This window comes from Vulpes vulpes, chromosome 14 (assembly GCF_048418805.1).
Source record: "Vulpes vulpes isolate BD-2025 chromosome 14, VulVul3, whole genome shotgun sequence".
Lineage (NCBI taxonomy): Eukaryota > Metazoa > Chordata > Mammalia > Carnivora > Canidae > Vulpes > Vulpes vulpes.
In genome coordinates, this window is record NC_132793.1 from 139,595,331 (window position 1) to 139,623,328 (window position 27,998).

At 68.1% G+C, this 27,998-nt stretch overlaps 2 protein-coding genes and 1 long non-coding RNA gene across 18 annotated transcripts; 1 reads left to right on the plus strand and 2 right to left on the minus strand.

The window, feature by feature from the left end:
• Positions 1 to 672: 672 nt before the first annotated feature.
• Positions 673 to 20,258, minus strand: IDUA (alpha-L-iduronidase). 15 transcript variants are annotated; one of them, XR_011997250.1, is made up of 17 exons: positions 20,033 to 20,257; positions 19,453 to 19,593; positions 11,274 to 11,359; positions 11,052 to 11,159; positions 10,723 to 10,818; positions 10,439 to 10,641; positions 9,949 to 10,128; positions 9,636 to 9,852; positions 9,289 to 9,501; positions 9,080 to 9,201; positions 8,738 to 8,863; positions 8,584 to 8,660; positions 8,126 to 8,226; positions 7,749 to 7,966; positions 5,611 to 7,485; positions 4,714 to 4,860; positions 673 to 3,493 (listed from the first exon to the last, which is right to left on the minus strand). XR_011997250.1 is itself a non-coding variant. In XM_072738042.1 (14 exons), exons 1-14 carry the CDS (start codon positions 20,185 to 20,187, stop codon positions 7,824 to 7,826), a joined length of 1,968 nt encoding a protein of 655 aa, XP_072594143.1. In that variant the 5' UTR covers positions 20,188 to 20,257; the 3' UTR covers positions 7,691 to 7,823. The 15 variants fall into 15 exon arrangements, 2 of the variants coding, with proteins under 2 accessions (XP_072594144.1, XP_072594143.1); XR_011997251.1 differs by lacking the exon at positions 4,714 to 4,860 and having other exon boundaries at positions 673 to 2,737; XR_011997244.1 differs by having other exon boundaries at positions 673 to 4,860.
• Positions 13,547 to 19,727, plus strand: SLC26A1 (solute carrier family 26 member 1). 2 transcript variants are annotated; one of them, XM_025996963.2, is made up of 4 exons: positions 13,813 to 15,291; positions 15,688 to 15,810; positions 16,072 to 16,683; positions 17,246 to 19,727. In XM_025996963.2, the coding sequence occupies exons 3-4, from the start codon at positions 16,099 to 16,101 to the stop codon at positions 18,773 to 18,775; spliced, it is 2,115 nt and encodes a 704-aa protein (XP_025852748.2). In that variant the 5' UTR covers positions 13,813 to 15,291; positions 15,688 to 15,810; positions 16,072 to 16,098; the 3' UTR covers positions 18,776 to 19,727. The 2 variants fall into 2 exon arrangements, with proteins under 2 accessions (XP_072594142.1, XP_025852748.2); XM_072738041.1 differs by lacking the exon at positions 15,688 to 15,810 and having other exon boundaries at positions 13,547 to 15,291.
• A 3,308-nt stretch (positions 20,259 to 23,566) lies between the features above and the next one.
• On the minus strand, positions 23,567 to 27,922 carry LOC140595528 (uncharacterized). The gene is made up of 2 exons (XR_011997259.1): positions 27,165 to 27,922; positions 23,567 to 26,237 (listed from the first exon to the last, which is right to left on the minus strand). It is a non-coding gene; the product is annotated as an uncharacterized lncRNA (long non-coding RNA).
• Between the last annotated feature and the right edge of the window lie 76 nt (positions 27,923 to 27,998).

The following is a 27,998-nucleotide window of genomic DNA, read 5'->3' on the forward strand; positions in this document are numbered from 1 at the left end:
GAATACATTTTAAAAATGCATAAAAATAAATAAATGGCGGAGGTTCCAGACTGGGTAAAATAGAAAGATTCAACGCTGTGCTACCTACATAAACACACTTCACGTACAGACACAAATAGGTGAAAATAAAAGGATGCAAAAGTTATCCCACACGGACAGTCATCAAAAGAAGGTAGAGATGAAGGAGATTTCACAGTGAGAATGTCGCCAGGGATAAATAGCATAATTTCATAAAAGGAGACTGACAACTTCACCAAAAGGACCCAACAACCCTAAACGTGCATGAACCTAATGACAGGTAATAAAAGTCAAAAACTGGTTGGGGGAAATGAGAAAATCCACATATGCAGAGTTCCCCTGTCTTCTCCCAATATTAGAGTCAACAAGTGGGCAGAAAATAATTAGGGACATAGAAGGCTGCCAACCAACCGGCCTGATTGATATTTATAGAAGAGTCTTTCATCTTCTGGGCCCAAGTCTCAACATATGTGAAATAATTCAAGTCATCAAAAGAATGTTCTCTGACCACATTACAATTATATTAGAGAGCTATCTGGACAATTCTCAAATATTTGTAAACCAAATAATACACTTCTTAATTTTCCATGAATTGAAGGAAAAACCAAAAGGAAAAATAAAAATTATTTTGAACTGAATGGAAATGAAAAGACAACATGTTAAAGGACCCTTTATTTGGAATGCAGTTAAAGCAGTCCTTAGAGAAACCTATAGCACCGCTGATTTTAGAAAAGACAAGTCTCCAACCAGTAACCTTGGCTTCCACGTACAGGAGCTAAAAAAGATGAGAACAGATGAAACCCCAAGTAGACAGAAAATGAGGAATAATAAAGGTCATTGATAAATCAATGAAAACAGAAAAACAGAGAAGAATAATGACCTAAAGCTGTTTCTTTAAGAAACTGATAAAATCAGGGACACCTGGAGGGCTCAGCAGTCTAGCGTCTGCCTTCAGACCCCGGGGTCCCGGGATCGAGTCCCGCATCGGGCTCCCTGCATGGAGCCTGCTTCTCCCTCTGCCTGCGTCTCTGCCTCTCTCTCTGTGTCTCTCATGAATAAATAAATAAAATCTTAAGGGATCCCTGGGTGGCGCAGAGGTTTGGCGCCTGCCTTTGGCCTGGGGCGCGATCCTGGAGACCCAGGATCAAATCCCACATCGGGCTCCCGGTGCATGGAGCCTGCTTCTCCCTCTGCCTATGTCTCTGCCTCTCTCTCTCTCTCTCTCTCTGTGACTATCATAAATAAATAAAAAAAAAAATTTAAAAAAAAAATAAATAAATAAAATCTTAAAAAAAAAGAAATCGATAAAATCATCTTACACATGGAAGTGGAATAAGAGGGAAGACACACACTGTTGATAAATGGGGGAGAGAGGCCACACAGAACTACAGATTTTACACACATTAAAATAGCAGTAGGGGGGATCCCTGGGTGGCGCAGCGGTTTGGCGCCTTCCTTTGGCCCAGGGCGCGATCCTGGAGACCCGGGATCGAATCCCACGTCGGGTTCCCGGTGCATGGAGCCTGCTTCTCCCTCTGCCTGTGTCTCTGCCTCTCTCTCTCTCTCTCTCTGTGTGACTATCATAAATAAATTAAAATATTTAAAAAAATAAATAAATAAAATAAATTAAATTAAAATAAAATAGCAGTAGGAAACGTTAGGAATGACTTTATGCCAACAGATGTGTCACATTAGGTGAAGTGGACAAGCTCCCTGGAAGTTACAAGCTGCCAGAGCTCGCTCTGGAGGACACGGAGAGCCTGAGTAGACCCACTCAATACCGCGAACTCCTCGGCAAACACCTTCCCACAAAGGAAACATCTAGCCCAGAGGCCTTCACTGAGACATTCCTGAAAACATTTTGGGGGGGTCGCTGGCTGCTCCGCCAGTCGAGCCTATGAGTCCTCATCTCAGGGTGGTGAGGTCCAGCCCCACACTGGGCACAGAGATCACTAAAAATCATTTAGGGAGGAAATAAAACCCATTCTGCACAAATATCAGAAGGGAAGGGAAGGGAAGGGGAGGGGAGGGGAGGGGGGGAGGGGAGGGGAGGGAAGGGAAGGGGATTCCCCCCAACGCATCCGTGAAGCCAGCAGCCGTGTGAAGACGTAGCGTGGCCGAGTGGGGCTTATCCCAGGGACACGAAGTTGGTTTCACATTTGAGGATCAAGTCATGTGACTCACCAGATACTTCTTGAGGATTTTATTTACGTGTTTATTTGGGAGCGAGCCCCCGCACGGGCGGCTGCGAGGGAGAGCGGGTCCCAGGCGCAGCCCCAGGCGGCTCCTCCTGCCCCGAGACCGTGACCTGAGCTGAAACGGAGACGCTCAGCGGATGCAGCGCCCGGGCGCCCCGGGACCTACCCCAGTAGCAGAAAGGCGGTTACGTGATCTCAGTGGAGACGGAGAAAGCACCGGACAGAGGCCCGACACCCATTCCTGATTTTAAAGACTCTCAAAACAAACAAACAAACAAACAAACAGACAACTCTCGAAACTCGACCCAGGGACGCGTCTCCAGCCCGACGACACACCGTGGCCGACGCCCCCCGCTGGCAAACACCGAAGCTCAAACCGCGCGTTGGGCGTTGGGCGTGCTCCCGGCTGCCCGGCTGCTGCTCAGCGTCGCCCCGCAGGTTCCAGCCAGTAGGTTGGGGAGAAGTGGAATGGTCCTGATTGGTAGGTGACACGACCAGCTGCGTAGAAACTTGTACGTGAGCTGCAAGAAAAAAGCCACTAGAACCGACCGTGTTAGCGCCTGTGCCGAGGGCCAAGGGCAGCGCAGGGGAGCGGGTCCGCGCCGGCACCTGCCCTGGGAAGTCGTGCAGCAGGCGCTCCGGGGCCAGGCCCGAGGCGGCGCGTCCCCCAGGTGTTCCCCCAACAGAAAACAAGGCTCGTGTCCACACACCTGTGCACCAACGTCCGCGGCAGCTTTATTTGTAAGCCCCACACTGGGAACCCCCCAGGCGTGGGGCAGCCCGAGTGACCCACGTGCGCGCCCGGCACCCGTCAGCTCGCGGCAGCCGGCGGGGGAGGGGGGCCCAGGTAGTCACCCTGGGGTGGGACGAACGCCGGCGGGAAAGGGAGTCGGCGTTGTCTGGGGGCGTCGGCGTAACACAAGCCAGGGATCCGCGGCGACAGGAAGCAGCGGGGGGACAGACGGATGGGTCGGGGCAGGGGTGGTGACTCCTGGGGGCCAAGGCACACGCCATCAGGACTGCGCCCCCCGGCCGGACCCAGACGCGTGTCGGAACCGCCAGGCCGTGCTCTCTGCACAGTGGCGGTCGCCGTGGCAATGGGGCCTCGAGGAAGGGGTCAGGTTCTAGAAGACAAAGCAGGCTGAGGGGCCAGAGGACGGGCCTCCAGGTGGCGACAGGGGCCCCAGCCTCGGGCCGCCCTCGGTGTTTGCTGGGCGGCCGTGTGAACACCTGACTCGGGCCGGAAACCACTCTTGGCTTTCTCTCGCACAAACCCCCTTTTAAAAAACAAAAAACCAAAAACCCTCTTTTGGGTTTCCCCTTCCCTCCCGGAGCTGCTGTCAGCCTGACAACCTGCTTTCCCCTCACAGGGCCCGGCGCAGGCCTCATCCCCCATCCACTCTGCACCCGCCGCGCAGGGCCCTGGACCCACTGACCCCTTCCAGGGACACTTGGGCCGGCTGCGATCTCGCCGCAGACACGGTCGGGTGGGCAGCCCCTGTCCCCACCTCGGCCTAGGGCCCCGCCAGGCTCGGCTGTCCCCAAGGAGCTCGCCCAGCAGGACGCTGCTCGTGCTTCAAGGCCGGCTCTCGTGGGGTGGGGTGAGGGCTCCTGGGGCTGAGCAGCACCCCGCGATTGGGCCTCGGGCCCCTAGGTCCCCAAGGACACCCCGCCGAGGCCAGGGCAGGACCGGGCAAGCCAGGCCGTCCAGACCAGCGCTGGCGGGTGGGCGAGCCTCCCCCCCGGAGAAGCCCGGCTCCCCGCTGTCACCCGGTCAGCCTGCTCTGTTGCTGCCCCGGGGCCCCAGAAGGAGGCCTTCTGCCTGCTGGGGGGCACGCAAGGGGGCTGCGGCCGCGTGTGCTGGCCGAGCGGGGCGTCTGCAGCCCAAGTGGCTGGGGCAGGGCGGGGCGGCCCCTGCCAGCCCTGGTGGAGACCCTAGGCCAGGAGGGTGCCAGGAAGGCGGCTGGCCTGCTGTCAGGGTGCTTGGGCGGCACCCCCGGCCTCTGCAGCCTACGGGGGGTGCATCCAGGAGGCTCCATATACCCCACCGCCCGGGCTGACACGGTGCCCCCTCCAGGCGTGGGCAAGGCTCTGGGCGCAGGACGGCCTCCCACAGCCCCTCCCGCCCTTCTGGAGCCTGACAAGGGTCCGACCCCCCCTGCGGCCTGTCCACCCCCTCCCTCCCCCGCCTGGCCCCCTGCGTCCCCTCCCCGTGCGGAGTCCAGGTCATGCCCAGGTGTTGGTGGCACCTGCCTCCTGCCTTGGCTTCCACGTGGGCTGGGTCTGTGCGCACCCTGGCAGGGGTCCAAGGGCGAGGTCTGAAGCGCCGTGCCTGTGGGGCACCCCTCCTTCCTCCCGCACCCCTGGGGAAGGCTGATGCCCGTGCCTGCTGCCCTGGCCCTGCCCCGGCCACCTCTGCCACCAGCCCCTGAATCAGAGCTGGGCTGGGGGGTCCTCCCTGCCAGGGCACTGACGATGGGGCCCCCAGCAGGCAGACCTTCCACGAAGGCTGCTGGCATCACGGGACTCAGGTCCGAGGTGCTGGGGCTGACCCAGGGGGATGGGAGGATCCCCACGGGCAGGTGATGTCGAGGGGTGGGTTACCATAGCAACCTCGGGGCCTGTAAAGCCGGGCGCCCCTCCCCTGAAAGGAAAGAGAGGGAAGGGAGCTGCGGCCACAGGGGGGCACCCAGACCCTGCTGCTGCCCCGACCCACGGCTGCGACCCACGGCCGCCCGCAGAGCCTCCAGTTGCTGAGCAACGGTCTTCAAGGGGGGGGACACCCTGAGGCCTGAGGACGACCAGGGACAGATGGCAGGAGACCTGCTGTGTCCTCTGGCCGTCACGCCCCGCGCCACCACACGGTCGGGGGTCGCCCCTCGGCCCCCGGAAGCAACCGGAGTGCAGATCCTCACACGGGCCCCAGTACAGGGAGCCTGGGAAGCCCGTGGAGCCCACGGCACACGCGCGACCGCCCGCCTCACCCCCGTGTCCACACACTTTGAGCCCCGCCGCTGCCCTGCACGCTCCTGGGAGCCTGCAAATACGTCCTGCCCCGCCCTACACAGCTCGGGAGCCCTGGGGAGAAGGCTGGGCATCTAGCTACTGTCATGTGGCCGTGGGCACGTGGGGGGCCCGGGCCACTTGGGTCCCCGCCCTCAGAGCTCCTGGGGTTGCCGGAGGACGCCCTGAGCTGGTGCCAGTGCTGTGGCCTGGAAGCCATCGGTAGCCACCGGGTGCTTGGGGCGGCCTCCCCAAGGGGCCCTCCTGCGCGGACCCCTCCCGCCCGCCTAGTCGTGGCCAGGCCCAGGGAGAGGGCCGCCCCCCCAATGCCCCCCCAAGCCCAAACCTCCCCATTGCCACGGAAACCGCAGAGTCTGCAGGTATCAGGCACCTGGAAGCTGCTGGGGCTCCCACGCTCCCCGCGGAACTGCGCCAGGTGCCCCTAGGACAGGTGAGCACTGAGCTCCCGGCGACGCCAGTCACGGGAAGTTTGCGCGGGAAGGCGGGGCGCTCACTCGCTGTGCGGCTGACCTGGCAGATGCTCTCGCCCCGAAGGAGAAAGTCCGAGGCGGCTTCCTGCACACGAGGGGACGTGGCGTCCTGCTGCGGCGGGCCTTGGCCGCGTCGCCTCTCCCAGGCTTAGCCGGATCCCCAAGGGTCCCGCTCCCCCGGACACACCCCACCGAGGGGACCGGGTGTGCGATGGTCTGGGTGGGGCGGGGGCTTCCAGGACGGTCTAGGGACCCGATGGCCTGGGACACGTCGGGATGTCCTGTAGCGCAGGTAAGTTCTGCACCCCGCGGCCCCCACTTCTCAGAGGCCAGGACCGGGGAGACCCCGCTCTGGGGGCCGCACGCGGCCCAACCCACCGACGTCCTGGGCGTCAGGCCCTGCAGCGCGTCGGGCGGCCCACCGGCCCAGGCTGCCCGAGGCCTGCGGCAGAGACGCCTGCCCAGCCCCGAGCACCCGAGGGCGCGGCCGTGTCCTCCGCCAGAGTCACTCATCCCTTCGACAGGCTCTGGTCGCGGAGTCTTGGTGAGGCCGAGGTGGCCGAGCCAGCGCCCGGTGAGAACCCAGGACGCGCGGTGCTCTGGAAGGGTCGTGCCAGCAGGAGACACCTGGGGCTCCCGGGGGGCTGCCCGTCGGCTCTGGGACACCTGGGCAAGTGTGCCGCACGCCAGCGTCCCCCGGGTCCCCAGCTCGGCTCCACAGAAGGTAGCAGCCCAGGGGTGACCAGCTGGCCGGACTCGTGAGGCCCCAGATGGGAAGTCCGGGGATGAGGGCTAGGGAGGAGCCCCCACGGGAGTGGACGGGAGACACGTGGCCAGGCCTCTGTCACCCCCGCACCCGCCGCAGAGCCCATGCCCCGAAAGCCACCCCCAGATCCGCGCAGAGCAAAGCTACCCCGTCAGCGCGGTCGGAGAACGGGGATGCACCCTGCACCCGGCGACAGGCTGGAACGTGGGCGGTGCGAGCGCGGCGGAGCCGGTGGTGTCCCGGGGCAGAGGGGTGCAGCGCAGGGGTGCCAGCGCTAGGTCCCCGGGCTGCCCGCGCCGCGGTCTCCGCACCAGGACGACGGCAGGGGGCTGGGGTGCCAGCCTGGCACGAGCGCAGCTGCGGGGCAAACGCCAGGCGACTCGGGGCTGGGAAAGGGAGAGGGGAGCAGCCTCGCAGCCAGCAGGCTTGAAGGTCTTGGCCTCCAAGGAGGCCCTCGCCCGCCGGGGACCCAGGCCCCCACCCGTAAGCTGCAAGCTGAGAGGGCCCCTCCGTCAGGGGCCCTGAGAAGAGGCCGCTCTCCTACTGGCGCTATGGACCCGACCACCAAGAAGAGCTGGGGGAGCTGCTCATGAGGGGCGGGACTGCAGCCCCCCGCCCCCCCGGAGATCCTTCTGTTGAGCTTCCAACCCCCAGGGCCTCCAAATAGAACCGAATTTGGAGACAGAGCCTGCAGGGAGGTGGCGGCTGGCGTCCTTCGGAGACAGCAGCACGACGCAGAGCCCGCAGGGAGACGCAGCAGCCGGGGGTGGGGTGGGGGGGCAGGAGGAACCAGGCTGCAGGCCTCCGGGACTGGATGGGAGCGCGATTCTGGGCTTGAGCCCCGAGGTCTGTGGTTCGTCCCACTGTGTCACGACAGCGCGTGGGCCGAGACCCGGCTTCGTGGTCAGGCAGGGGGACCGCAACCCTGTGCCCCGCATGACAGCAGCGCTCAGCGGGAACAGTGCCCCCCACACAAGGCCTGGGCCCCCGGGCACCGGCCCTACGACACCTGCATGGGGAAAAGGGAACAGAAACTTGTCCTGCCAGGATGAGGCAGCTGGTGAGACGCGGGGGCTGGCAAGTTTGGGGGGGCCAGAGGGGCCGCCTGGGCCTGGCCTTCCACCTGCCCGTTCAGACCCACGTCGCTACTGCCAGCCATAAGCCGCGGCCCCCAGTGTGCCCCGTGCCCGCCCAAAAAGGCCGACCCAGACTGGTGAGCGCAAAGGCACTTTAAGGGAGCAAGACAGCACAGAAGGAGCGGAGCCCACGGACCGGCTGCGTCCATCGCCGGCAGACGAGGGCCTTCCTTGGAGGCCCACTCAGCGCCTGGCCTCCGTGGCTCCGAGGTCAGCACCGCTCACAGTCACTGGGCCGCAGCGGCCCTGACGGTGCAGGGACCTCCACGTAGTGCACGCGGGTCGAGAAGGGGCCCGGCCTGGCCCAGTAGTCCACCGCTCGAACCCGGTAGGAGCCAGAGGTGACGGCTGACTCTGAAGAGACAGACACACCTGTTGAGCGTGCGCCCCCCTGGGCCCACCCCAAGGGTGTAGAGCTCCGGGCTCCGCAAACCCTGGGCCGCACCCTAGGGGACGTGGGCTGAGGCCCAGAAATGGGGCTGCTAAACGCAGGGCACAGGGTGGCAAGCACACCTGGGCTGAACACAAACAGGTTAAAGGTGGACGGCTTCCTGCTGATGGGCGTGTACACTTCTCCATCCGCGGAGAACTGGATCTCATAGGTCCACAGGCACCTGGGGGGGGGGGTCGGATGGGAGGAGGACTGGTGCCCAGGTGGGGGAACGGGGTAGACTCAGGCGCATTCCCCCTCTGAGCCCTCCCCGGGGCCCTGACTCTCCCTGCCGGGACCACAGGCCGCTCTGGGGGTAGGAAGGGGACTGGAGCCTGGGAGCCACCTGCACACCTTCCCTGCAGGTGCCCCCACCCAGGCCAAGCAGGGTGTGAGGTCCGGGCCACCGTGCGGCGGTGACCAGGGGGTCGGGGAGAAGCACTGGAGTGACCCCATGGGCACTGCAGCCGCGAGGGGTGGGCCGCGCGGGGGGACAGCGGCAGGAGGGCCCCAGGGGCGCAGGGAGGGAGCACTCACGCACTTGGAGCCCACGCGCTCATCCGACCACACCAAAAGCACCTGCCCCCGGGTCAAGGGCAGGGCACGGAGCCGGGTCACCTGCAGGGGGAGAGGCTCCGTGATGGGGGCGGCGGGGGTGGGGGACCCAGGGGGGCGGGGGCGGGGCGGCCACTTGCCGGTCCCGGCGGCTTCTCCGGGCGCGCGCACACGTGCAGCAGCAGCAGCGAGGGCAGGCGCAGCTCCACGCTGAGCGTCAGGCGGCCGCTGGCTGGGAAGGGGCGCGGCGCCTCGGCCACCGGGTCCTGGGGACGGGAGCGGCACTCAGGGCCTCGGCCTCGGCCCCGCCCCCTTGACCTAGGCCCCGCCCCTCGGCCCCGCCCCGCAGCCCCTTGACCTAGGCCTCGGCCCCTCGCGGAACTCGGCCCCGGCCCCGCCCCCTTGGACTTGCGGCCCTCGGCCCCGCCCCTTGACCTAGGCCCCGCCCCACCCCCTCGACCTCGGCCCCGCCCCCCGCGGACCTCGGCTGCGCGCATGCGCCGGAACTCCTCCGCCGTGGGGAAGACGGGCCGGCCCAGGCGCTGCCACTCGCCGTGGGGGCTGCAGCGCGGGTTGTCCAGGGCCAGGGTGACGTAGACGAGCCCTGCGGAGCCTGCGGCTGGAGCCACGCCGGCCGCCCCGCCCCCGCGGCCCCCGCCCCGCCCCCACCCCGCCCCCGGGCGCGGCTCACCTGGGCCCCGCGGCGCCCCGAGCAGGCGCAGCGTCACGGGCACGGCGCGGGCGGGGTGGGCGCGCGTGTCGTCGCTCGCGTAGAGCAGCACGGTGGCGCGCCAGGCGTCCCGGGGCCCGGCCGGCAGGTGCGCGCTGGCCAGGACGCCCACCGTGTGGTTGGTGTCCAGCACCGTCCCGCCCCGCGACACCTGGGCCCAGAGCTGCCGGCCGTCTGCGGGGTGCGGGGGTGCAGCGGTCGCAGGCGCGGCTCGGGGCCCCCGCGCCCGCCCCCGCGGCCCCCGCCTGCCCGTCCCCTGCAGGGCGCGCCCCGCGCTCCCCCGCCTCGGGCCCGCGCCCCGCGCTCACCCAGCAGGGCCAGCAGCGCCATGGCCGTGAGCACCGGCTTGCGCAGCAGCTGCACGTGCGGCGGCTCCGTGTCGTTGACCTGGAAGCGCGCGGTGAGCGTGCGCTGCGTGAACGGGTGCGGGTGGAAGCTCAGGAAGGCGTTGTCGTTGCTCAGGAGCGCGGGGCGCGCGGCCGAGCTGCCGTTGGCCCGGGGCGGGTCCTGGTGCTGCGCCACGACCTGCGGGCGGGAGGGCGGGCGGGAGGCGCTTCCAGGCCCGCCCCCCACCACCACCCCCCGGGGCAGGCCGCTCCCGGGCAGGGCCTGGGGTCCTACCTTGACCACCATGGCCGCGTAGGTCACGTCGGCTCTCCAGGGCTGCGGCAGGGACCAGCCCACCAGCGGGTCCGCCTCGTCGTTGTAAACGGGGGTGTCCGCGAACTTGGGGAAGAGCCGGCGGATCTGCTGCACGGTGGCCTGCTCCTGTTCCAGGATGTAGATGGAGCTCCCCGCGCCCTGCGGAGACTGACCTCAGCACCCCTGCGGGCAGCCCTCCTGCGGCCCGGGAGCGCAGGCAGAGGGGCGGCCAGGCAGGGGCCGCAGGGCAGGGGCATGGGGCGGGGAGCAATGCAGAGGCCGCAGTGGAGGGGCAGGGAGTGATGCAGGGGCTGCAGGGCAGGTGTGTGGGGCAGCGGCATGGGGCATGGGCCAGGGGGGTGATGCAAGGGCCACAGGGCAGGGGAACGGAGCAGGGGGGCGATGCAGGGGCCGCACGACAGGGGCACGGAGCCGAGGTGCGAGGCAGGGGGTGCAGGGACGACCGTACCTTCTTGTGGAGGGAGATGTAGTCCAGGCGCACACCCAGCTCCCCAGTGAAGAAGTTGGTGCCGTTGTGACAGTGCTCCAGGAGGCCCCAGCACATGGGGGAGCGCGGCCAGGGGTGGAAAGAGTCCCCAGGGCCACCCAGGCGCAGGGCCGGGCTGGCAGCGCGCAGACCCTCGGAGCAGGCGTCGTAGTAGTTCAGGAAGCCTGGCAGAGGGACAGGCGTCCACACCCTGGTGCCTGAGGACCCCCTTCCACGCTCACAGGACCCCGGGAGGCACCACCCACCTTGCAGGGTCATGGACACGTTGTCAAAGTCGTGGTGGTCTGGCTCATTCCACGTCTCGAAGTTCCACTTGGAAACGTGTGAGAGTCCATACCTCCCTGCAGAGCGCCCCACGGTCACCCATGGTTCCCCCGAATGCCACGCCTGCCCAGCTCACAGGGAGGCCCACCTATGCTGATGGTGATGCTGGCCGTGACCAGGATGTGGCTCCCCTGGGCCCCATCCACCCCACCCGGCCCCTGCCCCCATCAGGAGACCCTGGCTCGGGAGGCGCGGGGCCTGGGTGATGGGGCAGGACGGCCTGCGGGGAGTGCAGCCCATGCCCGCCCACCGATGTATCTCCTGGCCAGGAGGGACACCAGCTCCTTCCACGCCAACACCTGCCGCTTGTCCTCGAAGTCGGTGAAGCGCTGGGAGGGGCTGCCCATCAGCTCAAAGCCTGCAACACACGAAGGTGGCTGTCAGCTGCCACCTGCCCGCGGAGGCCAGTCCTTCGCACGCGGCCAGTGAGGACCCAGAGGGACCAGGTCCCCGGACGGGGCTGGCGGCCTACCTGGGAGGAGCTGGTTCTCCCTGAGGAGATCCAGGTAGCCATCCAGGTGGGTGAAGTTGTAGCTCAGGCCTTGCCCAGCTGACCCCCTGCAGAAGGACGCTTGGTGTCAGGGCAGAGGGACGGCACCCCGGCTGGACCTGTGGCCACACTGGAGCAGGTAGGGGGCCTGCAAGGTGCCTCACGGGACTCCAGTCCCCACGCCCCATGGCCCCTCCCCTGGAAAACACCGAGGATGGAAGCCTCTGGGTCACTCACAGCCCAGCCTGCGCTCGAACCCGCCCCAAGCCTTCAGGAGCCGGCAACGGCTTTGGCCTCAGGGGTGGCAGGAGGTGGCAGGTCTTCCGGGAAGAACGTGCAACAGGATGGAGCAGGCCACAAGGCGCCATGGCCTCCTCCTCTGCACCCCCACGCTCTGGGAGGTGCCGCTGGCAGTGGGAACTGGGAGGGCGCAGCGCCCCACCCCACTACACTCCTCCTGGACTGGTTCCCTCCAGGCTTAAGTTCCCAAAGGGAATAGAACCTTCAGGCAACTACTTAAACCTTTAAGAGGTAGGGGGCGTCAGGGGTGACACCTAGGACCTGCTAGATAATGGGACAGAGCCAGCAATGAGCATACCAGGGACAATAGATGGAGTGGCACGGGCAAAGGCCCTGTGGTGGGAAAACATAACAAAGCAGCAGAAAGCAGCGAGTGGACCTGGGGCAGGGTGTGGTCGTGTCAGACACGGTCACGCAGGTCTCATGACACCGGTGAGGATGGGACCCCGACTCAGTGAAATGGGGAGTCCTTTCACAGACCCCAGTAGAAAACTGCCATGACGTTGTTATAAAGACGTTTTGGGGACAGTTTGAGGTCTCCAGCAGAACTGATAAGGAGGTACGGAGACAGCTGGTTTCCCCCGCCCACCCAGAGCCACAGCCCCCCCAACCTGCACCGGAGTGGCTGTGTCATGGAGGCGCGTGGTCCTCACCCAGGCCACAGACGGGCGTCAGGGTCACCCTCTCGGCTGCGCTCTCTGGATTTGGGTGCGTGCATCACGGCAGGTGCCCCACATGGTATCCCAGGGCGCAGCGTCATGGCCCCGAGGCCGCCGTCCTCCCCCATTCACCCCCCCAGCCCGACCACCGCTGACCCTGTCACTGTCCCCAGAGGTCCGCCCTTGCCATGAGGTCTGGAGAGGCCCCCGGGGGGGGATGAAGTGCCAGGACGGGGTGGTGGCCACCTGGAGCGCGGCGGGGCACAGGGCGCACCTGCAGATGGGTGGCCACGGTCGAGGGACATCTGCTGCCGCGGGGGGCCGCCTCGCAGAGCCCGGGGGCCTGGGTTTGAGCAGCTAGCTGGGCAGGGGTGTGGGGCACAGGGGGGTGTGGGCGGACCTGGCCGTGGGGCCGGGGGCCTTCCGGTCAGGCACAGGCAAGGGGGGGTCGTGCAGGGTCAGCACTGAGTCTGGGGGTGTTGCCCAGGAGCACGGGCAGGCGGCCAACGGCAGGGGGGCCTGCGGGGCGCCCCCTCGTGGCAGCCGGCGTGGACGCCAGGTGGGGCGGCGCCGGCTGGGGTCACATCCCGCCCAGGGCTTGGCCGGACGCTGGGTGCGCGCAGGGCGGCGGGGCGTCGGCCTCCGTGCACCCCTCGGCCCGCGCCGCGCTGTCCCCCCGAGGCTCCCAGCCCTGCTGCGGCTGCTCCGCTCCGGGGGCTGCGTCCTCCCACCCCTGGGGCCGCGGCGGGCTCACCCCCCACCCATTTCCCTCCCATCCAAAGGTCACGACTGGAGCAAAGAAAACCAACAAGCTTGGGTAAAAATTAAATGAGCAGAGAGACGGTTCCAAAGTCCCGCTCCGGGGGCGGGGGCGGCTCGAGCGGGGCTCCCCTTCCCCTGCACCCCGCCCGGTGCCCGGCGGGCCTCCACGCCTGGAGCCGGGGCCTGGGGGGGCCCTCCCGCCCCCCCCAGCCTGCGCCCCCCGCCGGCCTCGGTCCGGGATGCCCTGGGGGCCAGTACACCTGTGGGGCCCAGGAGGCTGTGGGAGACCGCGCTGAGGACTCCCGCGGGGCGTCCCGGTGCCAGGGGCGGGGGCGGGGCGGGGGCGGGGGGCGCGACCGGCCACGACAGCCTTGGTCCGCGGCCCCGGCCTCCGGCTCCTGGCACGCGGGCGGCTGCGGCGGCACAAAGGGCCCATTCAGGGCGCGCGGCCCCCGCCCCCCACCGCAGGGCCGGCGCGTGCGCGGGGACGGAGCGGCGCCCCGGGGTGAGTGCGCGGGCGGGGGCGGGGGGGGGCGGCTGCACGTGCGCGGGGCCGGCGTGGGGGGCGCGCAGGGAGGGGGCGCGGGCAGCAGCTCGGAGCCCGCGGCCACGCCCCGCCCCCTACCGCCCCGCGTCGGCCTGAGGACGGGGCCGGCGGGGCAGGGGGGGCAGGAGAGGGCGGGGCGGGGCGGGGCGGGGCGGGGCGCCCTGCGAGCGGAGCTGCGTCCGGCCTCTGCGCCCAGGCCCCCCCGGGTTCCCTTCCCAGCGCAGTGTACTGGGCAGTTCACGGCGGTGATTCCAGGCCCACATGCAGGAGCTGGCCCCGTGGCCCAGGGCTGGCCAGAAGGCCCGTGGGGGAGGTTCCAGGGGGTGAACCCCGCCGGTGAGGTCTGCAGCTGGGGGCGCAGGGCGGCAGGAGTGGGCCCTCGGGTCACGGCCTCCATGCACAGGGAGGGGGCGGGAGGGGCCCACACCCAAGCCAAGGGTTGGGGGCCCCAAGGAGCCTTCCCTGAACTATCCCCACCTGCCCGAGCCTCCCCCCAGGAGCTTGCGGCCCAGCGCCCCCACTGCTGCCCTCCCCTTCCCGCACAGAGGCAGGGCCCCCTCCCACAGCGGGCCTCCACCCGGAGTCACCCGGGGCCCATGCCAGCACCCAGCAGGCACGTGCACCAGAGTCCTCTGTCACACAACTTGTGCCCCCCCCCCCCGGGGTTTGCTCGGGGCTGAGCAGGAGCTGGGGCAGGAGACAAAGGCCGAGCCCCCTCACCAGCTACTGGCCTCGGCACCTGAGCGCCTACAGGCCCCAGGGACGACCGAAGCTCTGAGCTGCCCCCCACGTCCGCCCGTGCCCCCGACACGGCTCCTGAGCTGGGCAAACATCTGCACGGGCCAAGGGGGTCCAGGCTGACTGTGGAGGGAAGACCCGAGCTCTGCCCCGGGAGCGCAGCAGGGGCTCCGGCCACGGCCACCCGTGGGGTGCGCCCTCTGCACATGACCCCGAGATCCGGGTGGTGGAAGTGCACCTGCAGACTCCGCGGAAACACAACTGACGGCGGAGCATCACTTTAAAGACGGCCACCTGCGCCCCACAGCGAGTCACTGGTGGGGCACACCTGCTGGTGCACACCCGGCCACGGCGTGTCCTGCTGCCTGCTGGCCGCCTGCCCTCAGTAATCCACACGCACGTGCACACGCACTTAGCAAGCGGCCTCTGCCCGCCCAGCACACAGAGCAGAGCCCGGGGCCCTAGTGGCCCAGTGCACAGCGGGCGCGGGGACACGGCACCCACACTCCGGCGGAGACCAGCCCGTGTCACGGCAGAATGGGGGAGGATGGGGGGTGAAGACACCAGGCCTCCCGGGCCCTGCCCTCTGCCCACCCGTGGTCAGCCCTGACCGCGCACAGGCCCCGGAGCCTGGGGGTCACGGCCTGCCTGCCCCTGCCCAGGCCTGGCTGCACTCACGGGCCGCCCACCTCCCCAAGGACCCCAGCACCCGAGCACCCTGCCGACACGGGGCACCCTCGCCCACACTGTGCACACGCGGGGCGGCGGGGAGGTGCGCACAGTTGTTTGGGAGCTGGGCTCGCGGGCGGGCGGAGCACCTGGATCAGCCGCTCAGGTAACGCAGGTCTGGGGGAGCCCATGACTCAGCAGTCTCTGGGGTAAATCATTGAACCGCAAGCCCAGCTCGGCCGGCAGCCGGCGGCCCCCGCCCCGCCAGACCCCGCGGCCCCGGCCCCGCCAGCCAGCACAGCCGCCGCCGCCAGGGCTCCCGCAGGTAAGAGCCGCGAGGCTGCAGGACCGCAGAGTCCCGGGCGCACCGCGGGGCAGCCCCGCTGACGGGGCCAGGGCGGCCTGGAGTCTCCGGAGACCCTGGGCACAGGCCTGGACCCTGGGGGCTCGGGTGGGGGGCCTGGGTGGGGAGGCCCTCCTGGGAAGGAACCATGACCCCAGGTCCCCCGGGGCTCACGGGGCCTGTGCCTGCCTGTCCTCCACTCCGAGTCCTGGGGGTTGAGCCACCTCGGAACAGGGGCGCAGCCGTGGCCTCTGACCCCGGCCCACGTCAGGGCGGCCCCGGGTGCCCCAGCAGGGCACAGAGGCCACTCACCCCAACGTCCCTCCCCGCCGGCCCTGCTGACACCCCCCCAAAGCATGTCCCGGAATTCCGCTGCAGGGACCCGGGGTGGCCAGCGCCGCTGTCGGAGCAGCCCTCTGGGCACAGACGCGGGGCCTCTGCATCGGGGGGCATCGGGGGCATCCGGGGCCGTCTTCCTCCTTCCAAGCCCACGGTGCAGAGGTGACGCAACGGCGGCGAGGGTCCCGGGATGCAAAGGGGGAGGAGAAGGGGCCTCCGCCATGTTGGGGGGGTGGGGGGTGGACCCCCCAGGGTACAGAGGTGATGGAAGAGTGACCAAGGGTCCAGGGGTGCGGGGGGGGGGGGGAGGGGCCTCGGCCGTGCGCCGGGCAGGGCCATGCAGGGAGGTGGCCGGTGAGCAGGGGAGAGGCCTGGGTCCCTGCGCGGCCCTCCGGCACGTCCCTGACGCCTGCTGCGTTGCAGGTTTTCCCCGGAGCGTGGCTCGCCGGGATGGAGGTGTCCCCTGAGTGCCCGCGGCGGGGCAGGGGGCCGGTGCTGGTGCGCAGGCGGTCCCCGGTGCCCCTGGGCCTGCGCGAGACGCTCAAAGCCAGGCTGTGGCGCAGCTGCGCGTGCAGCACACGGAGCGCCTGGGAGTGGGTGCAGGATCTGCTGCCCGCCACGCGCTGGCTGCGCCAGTACCGGCCGCGGGAGGCCCTGGCGGGCGACGTCATGTCGGGGCTGGTCATCGGCATCATCCTGGTGCCCCAGGCCATCGCCTACTCGCTGCTGGCGGGGCTGCAGCCCATCTACAGCCTCTACACGTCCTTCTTCGCGAACCTCATCTACTTCGTCATGGGCACGTCCCGCCACGTGTCCGTGGGGATCTTCAGCCTGCTGTGCCTTATGGTGGGCCAGGTGGTGGACCGCGAGCTCCTGCTGGCCGGCTTTGGCCCTGCCCAGGACGGCCCCGGGCCTGCGGCCAACAGTAGCGCCGCCAACGCCTCCGCCGCGGGGCTCAGGCCGCCGGACTGCGGGCAGGACTGCTACGCCATCCGCGTCGCCACCGCCCTCACCCTGGTGGCCGGGATTTACCAGGTGAGGGGCCGACCCTGAGGGAGGGCCAAGCCCAGGGCAGTGCAGGCTCGGGGCTCGGAGGACGCCGGCTTTAACCCACAAGGCCAGGACAGAGCGGGCACGGGCCCAGGTGGGCTGGGCCGGCTCCCCAGGGTGGGCCCCCAGGCCTGCGGCCCCGACACAAGCAGCTGACCCGAGTGTGGCCCACACGGCTCCCCGGTCTCCTGTCCTGGGCGAGACCCCGAGAGGCTGCCTCTCTTCCCGCAGCGTCCCCACCCCCGGGGCTCTCCTGTCCACCCCAGTGTCACCCTCCGAGGGGCCCCAGGTCTCCCGGGAGGGGGCAGTGCCACTCGCAGGGCAGGAGGAAGGAGCTGCTTTCCAATGTCTGGAGCCCGCACGTGTGAGAGGACCAGACCGGGATCTCCAGGGTCTGCTGTGCCTGTGTGAGCACACGTGTGTGCAGGGGACTCTGGACACGGTCCACTCGGGAAAGAGCAACAGCGACGAAAGGGCGTTAGGCTCTGCGCCACGGCCACCCTGTGCCGCCCGGCCGCCTGCTGCCCTGACCACACTCTGTCCTCAGGTCCTCATGGGCATCCTCCGGCTGGGCTTCGTGTCCGCCTACCTCTCCCAGCCACTGCTCGATGGCTTCGCCATGGGGGCCTCGGTGACCATCCTGACCTCCCAGCTGAGGCACCTGCTAGGCGTGCAGATCCCGCGGCACCAAGGGCTGGGCATGGTGGTCAGCACGTGGCTGAGCCTGCTGCGCTCCATCGGCCAGGCCAACCTGTGCGACGTGCTCACCAGCGCCACGTGCCTGGTCGTGCTGCTGGCCGCCAAGGAGCTCGCAGACCGCTGCCGGCACCGCCTCAAGGTGCCACTGCCCACGGAGCTGCTGGTCATCGTGACAGCCACGCTGGTGTCCCACTATGGGCAGTTCCACGAACGCTTCGGCTCCAGTGTGGCCGGGGACATCCCCACTGGTTTCGTGGCCCCCCGGGTGCCGGACCCTGGGCTGATGTGGCGCGTGGTGCTGGATGCCGTGCCCCTGGCCCTCGTGGCGTCCGCCTTCTCCATCTCGCTGGCGGAGATGTTTGCCCGGAGCCACGGCTACTCCGTGCGAGCCAACCAGGAGCTGCTGGCCGTGGGCTGCTGCAACGTGCTGCCGGCCTTCTTCCACTGCTACGTCACCAGTGCCGCCCTGAGCAAGACCCTGGTGAAGACGGCCACCGGCTGCCGCACACAGCTGTCCAGCGTGGTCAGCGCCGCCGTGGTGCTGCTGGTCCTGCTGGCTCTGGCGCCGCTGTTCCGGGACCTGCAGCGCTGCGTGCTGGCCTGCGTCATCGTGGTCAGCCTGCGGGGGGCCCTGCGCAAGGTGAGGGACGTGCCGCAGCTGTGGCGGCTCAGCCCGGCCGACGCGCTGGTGTGGGTGGCCACGGCGGCCACGTGCGTGCTGCTCAGCGTGGAGGCGGGGCTGCTGGCCGGCCTCGTCCTGTCTCTGCTCAGCCTGGCCGGCCGCACGCAGCGCCCCCGAGCGGTCCTGCTCGCCCAGATCGGGGACACGGGCTTCTACGAGGACGCCGCGGAGTTCGAGGGCCTGGTCCCCGAGCCCGGGGTGAGGGTGTTCCGCTTCGCGGGGCCGCTCTACTACGCCAACAAGGACTTCTTCCTGCGGTCGCTGTACGGCCTCACGGGGCTGGATGCCGGGCAGGCCGCCGCCAGGAGGAAGGAGCGGGGCCCGGGCGCAGGCGCGGGTGAGGGAGACGCCGTCGGGGGCGTGGACCTGGGCCCGGTGGGCAGTTCGGCTGCATTGGTGCCCCCGGAGGGCGGCTTCCACGCCGTGGTCATCGACTGCGCCCCGCTGCTCTTCCTGGATGCAGCCGGCGTGGCTACGCTGCGGGATCTGCGCCGGGACTACGGGGCCCTGGACATCACCCTGCTCCTGGCCTGCTGCAGCCCCTTGGTGAGGGACACCCTGAGGAGAGGTGGCTTCCTCGGGGACGACCCGGGGGACGCGGCCGAGGAGGCGCAGCTGTTCCACAGTGTGCATGGCGCCGTGCAGGTGGCCCGAGCCCGCCGCAGGGAGGCAGCAGCCACCGACTCCACCCTCTAGAGCCAGCGCCCGTCCCCGGGGCCCCCGGCAGGCAGGCTCCGGCTCGGTCACCCGTGTCCATCACCTCAACCCTCCAAGCGGAGGCTGTGCCCTCTGGCCTGGGGGAGCCAGGGAGCGCACAGGGACCCAGGCCCGTTGAAGCCAAGAGCTTCTACGATGGTCCTGCAGGTCAACGTGATGGCGGGTATCACCGTCTTATTTGAGCAAAGGCCCCGACATGGTCGGGATGCCTCCCAGGCGCCAATTGGGTACTGGTCCCTTGGCCTGTCCCGTCCCAGTCCCACTGTGGCTGGGGGCACGAGGATCTCTGTGTCTCTGGACTTCCAAACACACCCCTGGGTGTCCCCTATGCCTGCAGCCTGCGGGGCCCCTGGGCCACGTTTCTCCAAGGCCTGACCCGTGAGCACAGGGCCGGGCTGCCTGGGTGCGTCCAGCCGCGGAGCCCCTGCAAGCGACACCACCTTGACCCTGAGCCCCTCAGTGAGCCCCGCGGGGAGCCAGCTGTGCCCACTCCAGGGGCTGCCCGGCCCCCACACAGCCTCTCCACGAAAGACAGTGTGTGGACGATGGGGGCCCCCCTCCCTCCTGCCTCCCGCCCCCCGCCCGCCTCCGCGCCTGACCTGCCCCAGCCTCGCTCTCCAGCCCCCAGCCGGCCCTCCCAGCTGCCTACCACTCACCTGGCCGTGATGAGCTCCAGCAGCCAGTGGGTCCGGACCTGCTCGATGCCCTGGTGAGGGACAGCACCCACATAGGCCAGGTTGAGCTGCTGGTCCCAGCTGAGGTCATAGCGGTCAGCCTGGCTGTGCGGCAGGGGGGGGCTGGGGCAGGGCGAGGGGGGCGGGGCATTAGTGCCCCCGACGGCCCGGGAGGCCCGGCCAGGCTCCAGCAGCGGCCTGGGCAGTGCCTGCCACCCCCGCTCCGCCCCGGAATAAAATGACCCTAAGAGCAGGAAGGCTGTGCTGGAGTCTCGTGCTTACGGAGACCGGAGACCGGGCTCGGCTCGGAGGGGAGAGCACCACGCGCCAGCACCCTGCTCCTCCTCCCCGGGCGGGGCCAGCGAGGGCGGGGGGCGGGGGGGGTCACCCCAGGGACGGCCGAGGTCACGGCGCCTGCCCCTGGACGGTCCTGGGCCCCTGCCCCTCCCGCGGGCCCGGGTGCAGCCGCGAGGGCGGGGCCGCGGCTCTCCCGCAGGCCTCGGGGGCCCAGAAGCCCGGGCCGGGCCTGTCGGGCCTCAGTTTCCCCGCGCGGAGCCCTCACCAGAAGCCCGTGCTCCTCCAGAAGGGCCGCAGGGGCCGCAGCGCGCGGGCCGCGTCCACCAGCACCAGGTGCGGGGCCTCTGCGAGGGCCCGGGGCGCCGCCAGCAGCGCGGCCAGCAGCGCCAGCCCGGGGGCGCGGGGGCCGGGGGGCCGCATGGCCGGGCGCGGGGGCGCGGTCCCCACAGCGCTCCGGGAGCCCGGGTCTACGCCGCGCCGGCCGGTTCCGCCTCCGGGTCGCACACCACGTGACCGCCGCCGCGGGGGCGGGGGCGGGGGCGGGGGCGGGGGCCCGGGCGGAGGGGGGCGGGGTCTGGGTGGGTTCTGCCGCGGGGCGGGGGCGGGGGCGGGGCCTTCTGTGAAGGGATGTGTCGCTGGGGGCGGGGCCTCGGGGAGGGGCGGAGCCGCGGGGAGGGGCCTTGAGGGCGGGGTAGGTGAGGGGAGCGGAGCCTTGTTGCGGGGCGGGGCCTCGGGGCGGGGCTCCGTGGGGGCGGGGCTGCTGAAGGGGCGGGGCCTTCGCGGAGGGGAGGTGTCGCTGGGGGCGGGGCCGCGGGGGAGGGGCGGTGTCGCTGGGGGCGGGGCCTTTGGGGCGGGGTTGGCGAGGGGGCGGGGCCTTTGGGGCGGGGTTGGCGAGGGGGCGTGGCCTTGTGGCGCGGGGCGGGGCGCGGGGCGGGGTCTTGGGAGGGGCGGGGCCGCAGCCTGCGGACCCGCAGCGCCGCCCCTCGGTGGCCGGGTCCTCCCGCGGTTCCCCGCCGCCCGCAGAGGAGCCTCTGCTCGGCCCGGCGGCCCCTGGGCGGCTCCGACCTGCGGCGGCGGGACGGGAGCGCGGCGGTGAGGCCCGGCGCCCGTGCTGGCGTGCTCAGGTCCCCCCGGCCCGTGCTCAGCGACGACCGAGACCGCAGCCCGCGAGGGCCCGCCCCCGTGTCCGAAGAGCCCAGGCCGGTGGTTGTCCAGAGGCGCGGGAGGCCTGCAGGCGCGGCGGAAGCAGGGCCCGGAGCCCCGGAGCCCCCAGCACAGGCGCAGGCGCAGGCACAGGCGCAGGCCCGCTGCCCCCGGGCCTGGGAGGGAAGCGCCGCACCCGCGGCGAGGACACCAAGACCTGGAAGCGAACAGCCGGAGCCCGAACGCCAGGTCCAGCAGGAGCTATACTCGGAAGACACGGTCAGGGGCAACCCCGGTGGCTCAGCGGTTTAGCGCCGCCCGAAGCCCAGGCTGTGACCCCGGGGTCCCGGGATCGAGTCCCGCGTCCTGCTCCCTGCAGGGGCCTGCTTCTCCCTCTGCCTGGGCTCTGCCTCTCTCTCTCTCTATCGTGAATAATAAATAAAATCTTAAAGAAAAAAAAAACCTACACAAAACCATAGTGTCAGGGCTCCTGGGGCTTGGATACCGCAGAGGATGGGGCGCAAGATGATCACACAGAAGCTACGAGTGGAAGAAAGGCCAGGATCGGCAGGCCCACTGCGCTGCCCACTGTCCGCGGTCCTCACCCCAGAGCCTCTGCATGTGACCTTATGTGGCGAAAGGACTTGCAGGCCTGATTAAGTTAAGGATCTTGAGATAATCCTGGATGATCCGGATGGGCCCCACGTGTCATCACAGCCTCCTCGTGAGGGGGAGGCAGAGGAACCGTGACCCAGGAGCCGCCCTGGAACACCTCAGGAGAGAGGGATTCAGAGCCTGTTCTGAAGTTGCTGCTCAGGGTCTGTGTAAGCAGGTGCAGTAAGACACGCACAGGAAACAATGGCCATGAAGGAAGAGACATCCCGAGAGACAGGAGGCGGGGGACCAGGCCACCCAGGGACCCGACGGGTGGGGTGAGGTCGGAAAGAGCCTCACCGGACGAGGGTCGGTGACACAGAGGCTGACCACACCCCCCTTCGGCACAGGGAGGGCCACAGGAAGGCTCCTGAGGTTCGTGCCAACTGCGCACTAGGCAAAGGGCCCTTCATTGAGGGAGTTCGGGGCCTGGGGCCAGATGGGGACCCGATGGGGGGCGCAGCCATTGGGCTGGGGTAGGATTGGGATTGTGAGAAGAGCGTGGCGTCTCCCAGGGAAAGCAGCTCAGTGCGGCCTGCCGGGACGCAGCAGGTTAGCGACGGGGCTCGTGGTTACCGCGTGCGTAGCTCTGCAACTGCGAAGGGCGAGTGTGTCGTGCTCAGGACGCACACGGTGGCCTGGGCGTACCTGGAGACGCACGTGCTCTTCGGGGATAGTGTTGGCATCTCTGAGGCAAGAGATTCCCAGCGTTCTTCCTCAAGGGCCAGTGTCTCAGCGACAGCCCCACGTGAACGCGTGTGGAGAGGGGCGCCGTCGCCGGGGCACGCGCTGCGCCGGGTCTGGGTGCATCCATGCAGGGCCATCCTGCGCCCAGCGGCCGGGGTGCCGTTCACACGGCCTGCCAGCTCCCAGGGGCTCCTGGCAGCCGGGGACTGGGGACGAGTGCGTTGCCAGTGGGAGCCAACGGGACCCTGTCCAGGAGTCCCCTCAGAGGGCTCGGGGGACCGTGCAGCACCCACGGGCGGGGGGAGGCGCACGCGGCCTTCGGGTCGGCCCAGAACCGCAGTCTCAGCCCGTGGGCAAGAGCAAACCCTTCTCCCGTGCCTGGGTAGGTCGTAAATGGCGTGGGGGACTGGGTGTGGGGCCCCGATGGGTGCGAGCACGGCACCAGGTTGTGCCAGTCCACCGCTAGTTGCTCTTAATTTTTCCAGGCAAAGTCAGGCGTGTGTTTTCTCCCTTCTTCTGTTTTTCTTTCCTTCTGGTTTCAGGCTTTTCACTCAAGCCTCTGGCTGGCGGGAGGGAGCTGGGAGGGAAGGGCCGGCGGGCGCCTCCCCTGGGCCGGCACCCTTCCCCGTCCTCCTCCTAGGCCGAATCTTACATTTTCCCTCTGAAACACAGTCTGGCTTGAACCTCCTGGCACGTAACCCCTCCACCCCGCACCCCTGACTCTATTTACCTATTTTCTTCATTCTCAATGCTCCGGCATCTGGGGTCGTGGTCCCGGGGCCCCTCTGGCACCACGCGGCTCCTGGAGAGGAGCCCAGGCCCCCGACCCCCCCGTCGTGTCTCTCACACGCCAAGCCAACCCCCTTCCCCCACAGCACCCCAAGGCCAGGCACGGGACACCTGGGGACTGCGCTGCAGCCTGGGCCTGCGAAATTCTTCAGACCTCCCAATCCTCACCCCAGAAAAGGCTCTGGGCCAGGTTCCCTTTGCTCCGGCTTCTGGTTTCTGCTTCCCCTGGGGCCCACCGAGTGTGGTGCACCCCCTTCTCTTGGGAAATGTGAGTAATAAATCACCCTTCCAAGGGCAGAGCTTCCGTTGCTGTCACCTAACCCCATCTGATTAAATCACGTCCTGGGCGGGGGGCCCAGTGGGGCAAGTGGGCAAGCGTCGGCTCAGGGTGGGACCCCCGGGTCCTGGGATCCAGGCCCACATCTGTGGGGCTCCCTGCTCCGTGGGGCGTCTGCTTCTCCCTCTCCCTCTGCCCCCCCCGCCCCCCCGCTCGCTCTCTCTCTTTCTCAAATAAATAAATACGATCTTTAACAAAAATCCTGGGTACACATTTTAAGGTAAAGATGCTGCAGTTCAATGATGGGGGAAGGGGCCACGAGCTCGGGAAGGCGGGCTCACACTCTGGAGGACAGAAGCCAGCAGGCGCGTGAAGGAGCGCGGCCCGCCCGCCCGGAGCACCTGCCGGCTGGGGTCAGGACGGAGGAGGTGGACAGGGGCACAGCAGCTCGCAGGCTGGCGGGTTCCCGCAGGGCCTTGGTGGTGCCGTCAGGGCAGATGGCTCCGTACAGTTTGCTAAAGGATGACAGGAGGACTGCAGGGGTCCCCGCCACCGCAGCTCCCCGTGCTTCCCCGCCCGCCGGGGCCTCTGGGGAGGGGGCGAGCCTTCTGGGATCATGGATCCACCACGGGGCGGCCAGGGGCTGGAAGCCTCAGGTGCGGTTTAGCCGAGCGGCGAGCGTATTTGTGGTGTTCCCAGTCACTTCCTTGCATCGCGGCGTCAATGCCAGTCACTCTGGCACAGGAAACAGCTTCCAGGAACAGCCGTGGCAGTTAACCCGAAGGACTGGATCACGTGGACTTTAGCAACAGGATTAAACATTTGCTGCTTTACCAGGAAATGCTGACACCGAGAAAACGTGCAGCCCTCGCGGCCAACGTGACAAGGACGCGACGGAAGAAGGCTCATCTGATCCGTGGGGGCGCCTGGGACCAGGCACGGCACGCTTGCCAGCCTGTGGGCGACACCTGCCGAAGGCCCCTGCAGCCCCGGGTGGTGGTGGCAGAGGCTGCGAGCTGTGGGGAGGGAGCTGTCCGGCCAGGACGTTGGTGGAGCAGCACACACGGCGTTAGAGATTTAAAGTCCATCTCTTTTCTCCCTGGAAAGTAATACTGAAAATTGTTACAAGAAGAAACAATAAAAAATGTCACTGTGAGCAGCCCCGGTGGCTCGGCGGTTTAGCGCCGCCATTGGCCCAGGGCCTGATCCTGGGGTCCTGGGATCGAGTCCCACGTCGGGCTCCCCGCAGGGAGCCTGCTTCTCCCTCTGCCTCTCTCTCTCTCTCTGTGTCTCATGAATGAATAAATAAATAAAATCTTTTTTAAAAAATGTCACCAGGACGCCTGGGTGGCTCAGCGGTTAAGCGTCTGCCTTCAGCTCAGGCCATGATCCCGGAGTCCCAGGATCGAGTCCCACGTCGGGCTCCCTGCGTAGAGCCTGCTTCTCCCTCGGCCTGGGTCTCTGCCTCTCTCTCTCTCTCTCTGTGTGTCTCTCATGAACAAATAAATAAAACCTTTAAAAAAATGTTACCGAGATACATATGATGATGAGTTGCAGGCAGTTATGAATAAAAATCCTGCTATTTTCTGGGTTTGGGGATGTTTGTGCTGTTAGTCAACTTCTAAAAAGAGGGTGATTTCTTATCTGCCCTGGATGCGGACGGCTGAAGCTCTATGGTGATTCGCCTCCCGACTTAGAGACGCTGCCCCGGGCGGGCCTGTGCCCACTGCCACGGCCGGCGGACTCAGGAGACAAACCGGGATCCTCTGCCCCGAGCAGGCAGGAGCTCCACCGGCTCCGAGGCCCCGGGAAGGACCGCGGTCGGCCTGCTCACGACAGCCACCACCCAGCGAGCTGGGATGTCCTGTGCGGAGGCGGCGCTGACCATCACACGTCCATATCCACGGCCCTGGAATCGCCCACCGGCCCACTCACGAAGCCACGTCTGTAAGCCCACAGTCCACAGTCCCCACACTTCCTCGGTCATTCGGGGACATGCACCGAGCACCGAGAAATGAGAGTGGCCCGGCGTCCCCGGCGGAGGCAGAGCAAGGCGGCGCACAGCTCACGCAGCAAAGCAGCGTCCTTTGTGGGGTCTCTCTGGGCCGCTTTCCCCTCACTTTGTGCTTCTGGCCGGTGGCCCTGGCCCGACGTGCCCCCTGCGTGGTGCTGGAGATCCCGAGCCCGCAGCGCCCCGGCTGTGACGGCTAGCTGCGCAGGTTCCGACCGGACCGAGGTCGGTGGCGCCGGCGCCACAGTTCCTCATGGGTCTGCAGTGTCTTGGATAAGGGACCTTTAAAGGGAAGCCGCGCCAAACAGGGCTCTGCGTGGACCCGTTGGCAAGAGCCCTGCGACCAGGGGCTCCCAGGAGGCCGAGCCTGCATTTCCCCAGGAGCCCTGGTTCCCTGTCCCTGTGGTCCCGGTTCTGGGGTGTGGGTGCGTGGCTGAGGAGTGTGGACTGCAGCGGACACAACTGTCCCCTCCAGAGCATGCAACGAACTATGAGTCATTAAGGAAAAGACGCTTGATAGAAAAATGGTGGAGCTCGGGCCAGGGCCTTACGGGAAGAGCGGCAGGTGGCAAATGAAGCTGGGGCAAGGGTCTGGAGCCTTCCTCACCACCAAACCTACCAGAAAGGCTGAAATTGTGAAACCGTGCGTGTGCGGGGTTGTCAGAAACGTGCAGCGGAGGGAACCCTCCTACGTTGCCAGCGGACATAACATTTTTATTTCTGTGCGGGTTTATTTTTCTCGGGCGTTACCTGGTAGAGGGGAAGGCAGCATGACCTGTGGCCCAGCAGTGACACTCCAGGGGCCACGCGTCCATGGGCCAGAGTTCCTGGAAGCATTTTTTCCCAACAGCCGAGGTCCGGCAACCATGCGGCAGCCCGGTCAGAGCAGCGGACACGACCGTTGTCCCCCTGCAGTGGAGCAGCCGTGTGCGCCCGATGTGACTGGCAATAAAGAGGCCCAGCCACGGGCTCGAGGGTGCGAGCACTGGTCACCCCACGGTGTGCAGCCGGCCAGCCCCCGGGGCTTTGATGGGGTTCCCGTAGCAAAGCGTCACAGACGGAGTGGCCTCGACAACACAGTCACTCCGTCACTGATTCGTGTGTTGAGACTCTCACCCCCACGGATGGCCCGCGGGGTGGGGCCTCGGAGGGCGGTAGTGGGGACAGGGACGGGGTCAGGGCCCTGTTCGGACACACTGCCCACCTCGTGCTCCCTCTGCTGCCCGTGAAGGCCGCCGTGTGCGAGTCAGGACGACCCCCCCTAAACATGGCTGTGCGCCCCCCGACCTCGGGCCTCGGCCTCAGCCCCGGGAGGGGGAAGCGCCGTGCCTGCGCTGCTGTGCTGCTGTGTGGGGCTCCGAGGCCGCTGAGGGAGCACGGACGCGGGGGCGCCAGGCGGGAGGAGGTGTGTCCCGCCTCCGCTACGAGCTGCTAAGCGCTTTGGCAGGTGGCAGGGGTGGCTTTGAGGGCGGCGTGTCGGGGCAGGCTGCACGGGACAGCAGCCCTCCTCAGGTGCTCCCCGCCCCTCAGGCCCCCCCAGGGTCTGCTCCTCCAGAAGCCCGTGGGGGCGGCTACCCTCCCAGGGCCAGGAGGCAGGTGGGGGCTGGGGCCGGGGCCTCCCTGGTGACTTGGGACACGGCCAAGGGCAGGGTTGGGCAGCTGGGTGGGTGGAAGGCAGCCGGGGGGTGCTGGGAGGAGACCAGGAGAGGGGAGTGGACCCTGCCCCCTAGGACCTGTCTCTGCCGCTGCCTCTGTGCCTCTGCAGCCTGCAGCTGGAGCCGCCCTGGGGACCCTGTCCCTTGGGGACCCTGCCGTCTCCCTGCAGGCCCAGCTCACCTCCGGGCATTGCTGTCCTGCGTCCCGGGTGTGTAGTCCCTCCCCTGGTTCCTTATCTTCCGCTGGGTGCACCCGCGCCCTGTTTTTCTCCTCCTCTGGGACCTGGGGCTCTACCGCTCCCGGCACCCAGGGGAGCCAGCCCCTGCTTGTCCTGCCAGGGTGGGCGCGGCGGGAGGTGGGCCCAGCAGCAGCAGGTGGGAGCCGCACCCACAGGCGGGTCCCCAGGAGCCCCTGGCCCACGATGCCCATCTCGGTCAGCCCCACAGAAGGGACCGAGTGATTGGGGCGGGGATGGGGTCAGGGTGGCCTTCGTGGACACGCCGCCCGCTGGTCCCGGCGCTGCCCGGGCCTCTCCTGGCGGGGCGGGGCGAGGGGGCCACCGCAGCCCCGGGGAACCGAGGCGCCCGAGGAGGGTGCGGCCCCGGGCCTTCCCCCAGAGCCGTCGGGAGGGGCACCGCGCCCGGGTGGGGGTGACCTCCCAGCCTGCGGAGGACACGGCCGCGCCCTCGCCCTGTCGGGCAGGCAGGGGGGGGGCGGGGGGCGGGGGGCGGGCCTGGGCTGCAGACCCCACCCTCTGGCCCCGGGCTGGGCCGCGGGCAACCACGAACCGCCGGCGGGACCCGCGTGTCGAGTGGGAGGTGTCCGTGTGCGCAGGCGCGGGTCAGGGCAGGTGCAGACGCGCGGCGGGGAGCCCCAGCCCGGCCCCCAGCCCTCCAGGCCGGCCCGCGCGGCCCCCCTCGCGCGGCCCCGCCCCCGCCCCGCCCCCGGGCCCGCCCCCAGCCCCGGCCCCGCCCCCCGGGCCCGCGCGTGCGCAGTGGCGGCGGGCGCAGTCGG

Excerpts from the sequence above, each read along its gene's own strand:
- SLC26A1 (XM_072738041.1), top strand. The coding sequence starts at position 16,099 with ATGGAGGTGTCCCCTGAGTGCCCGCGGCGGGGCAGGGGGCCGGTGCTG. Across the intron at positions 16,684-17,245 it reads TGGTGGCCGGGATTTACCAG|GTCCTCATGGGCATCCTCCG; the intron begins GTGAGGGGCCGA and ends CTCTGTCCTCAG.
- IDUA (XM_072738042.1), bottom strand. The coding sequence starts at position 20,187 with ATGCGGCCCCCCGGCCCCCGCGCCCCCGGGCTGGCGCTGCTGGCCGCG. Across the intron at positions 10,129-10,438 it reads ACATCTCCCTCCACAAGAAG|GGCGCGGGGAGCTCCATCTA; the intron begins GTACGGTCGTCC and ends CAGTCTCCGCAG. Across the intron at positions 7,967-8,125 it reads CCTGTTTGTGTTCAGCCCAG|AGTCAGCCGTCACCTCTGGC; the intron begins GTGTGCTTGCCA and ends CTGTCTCTTCAG.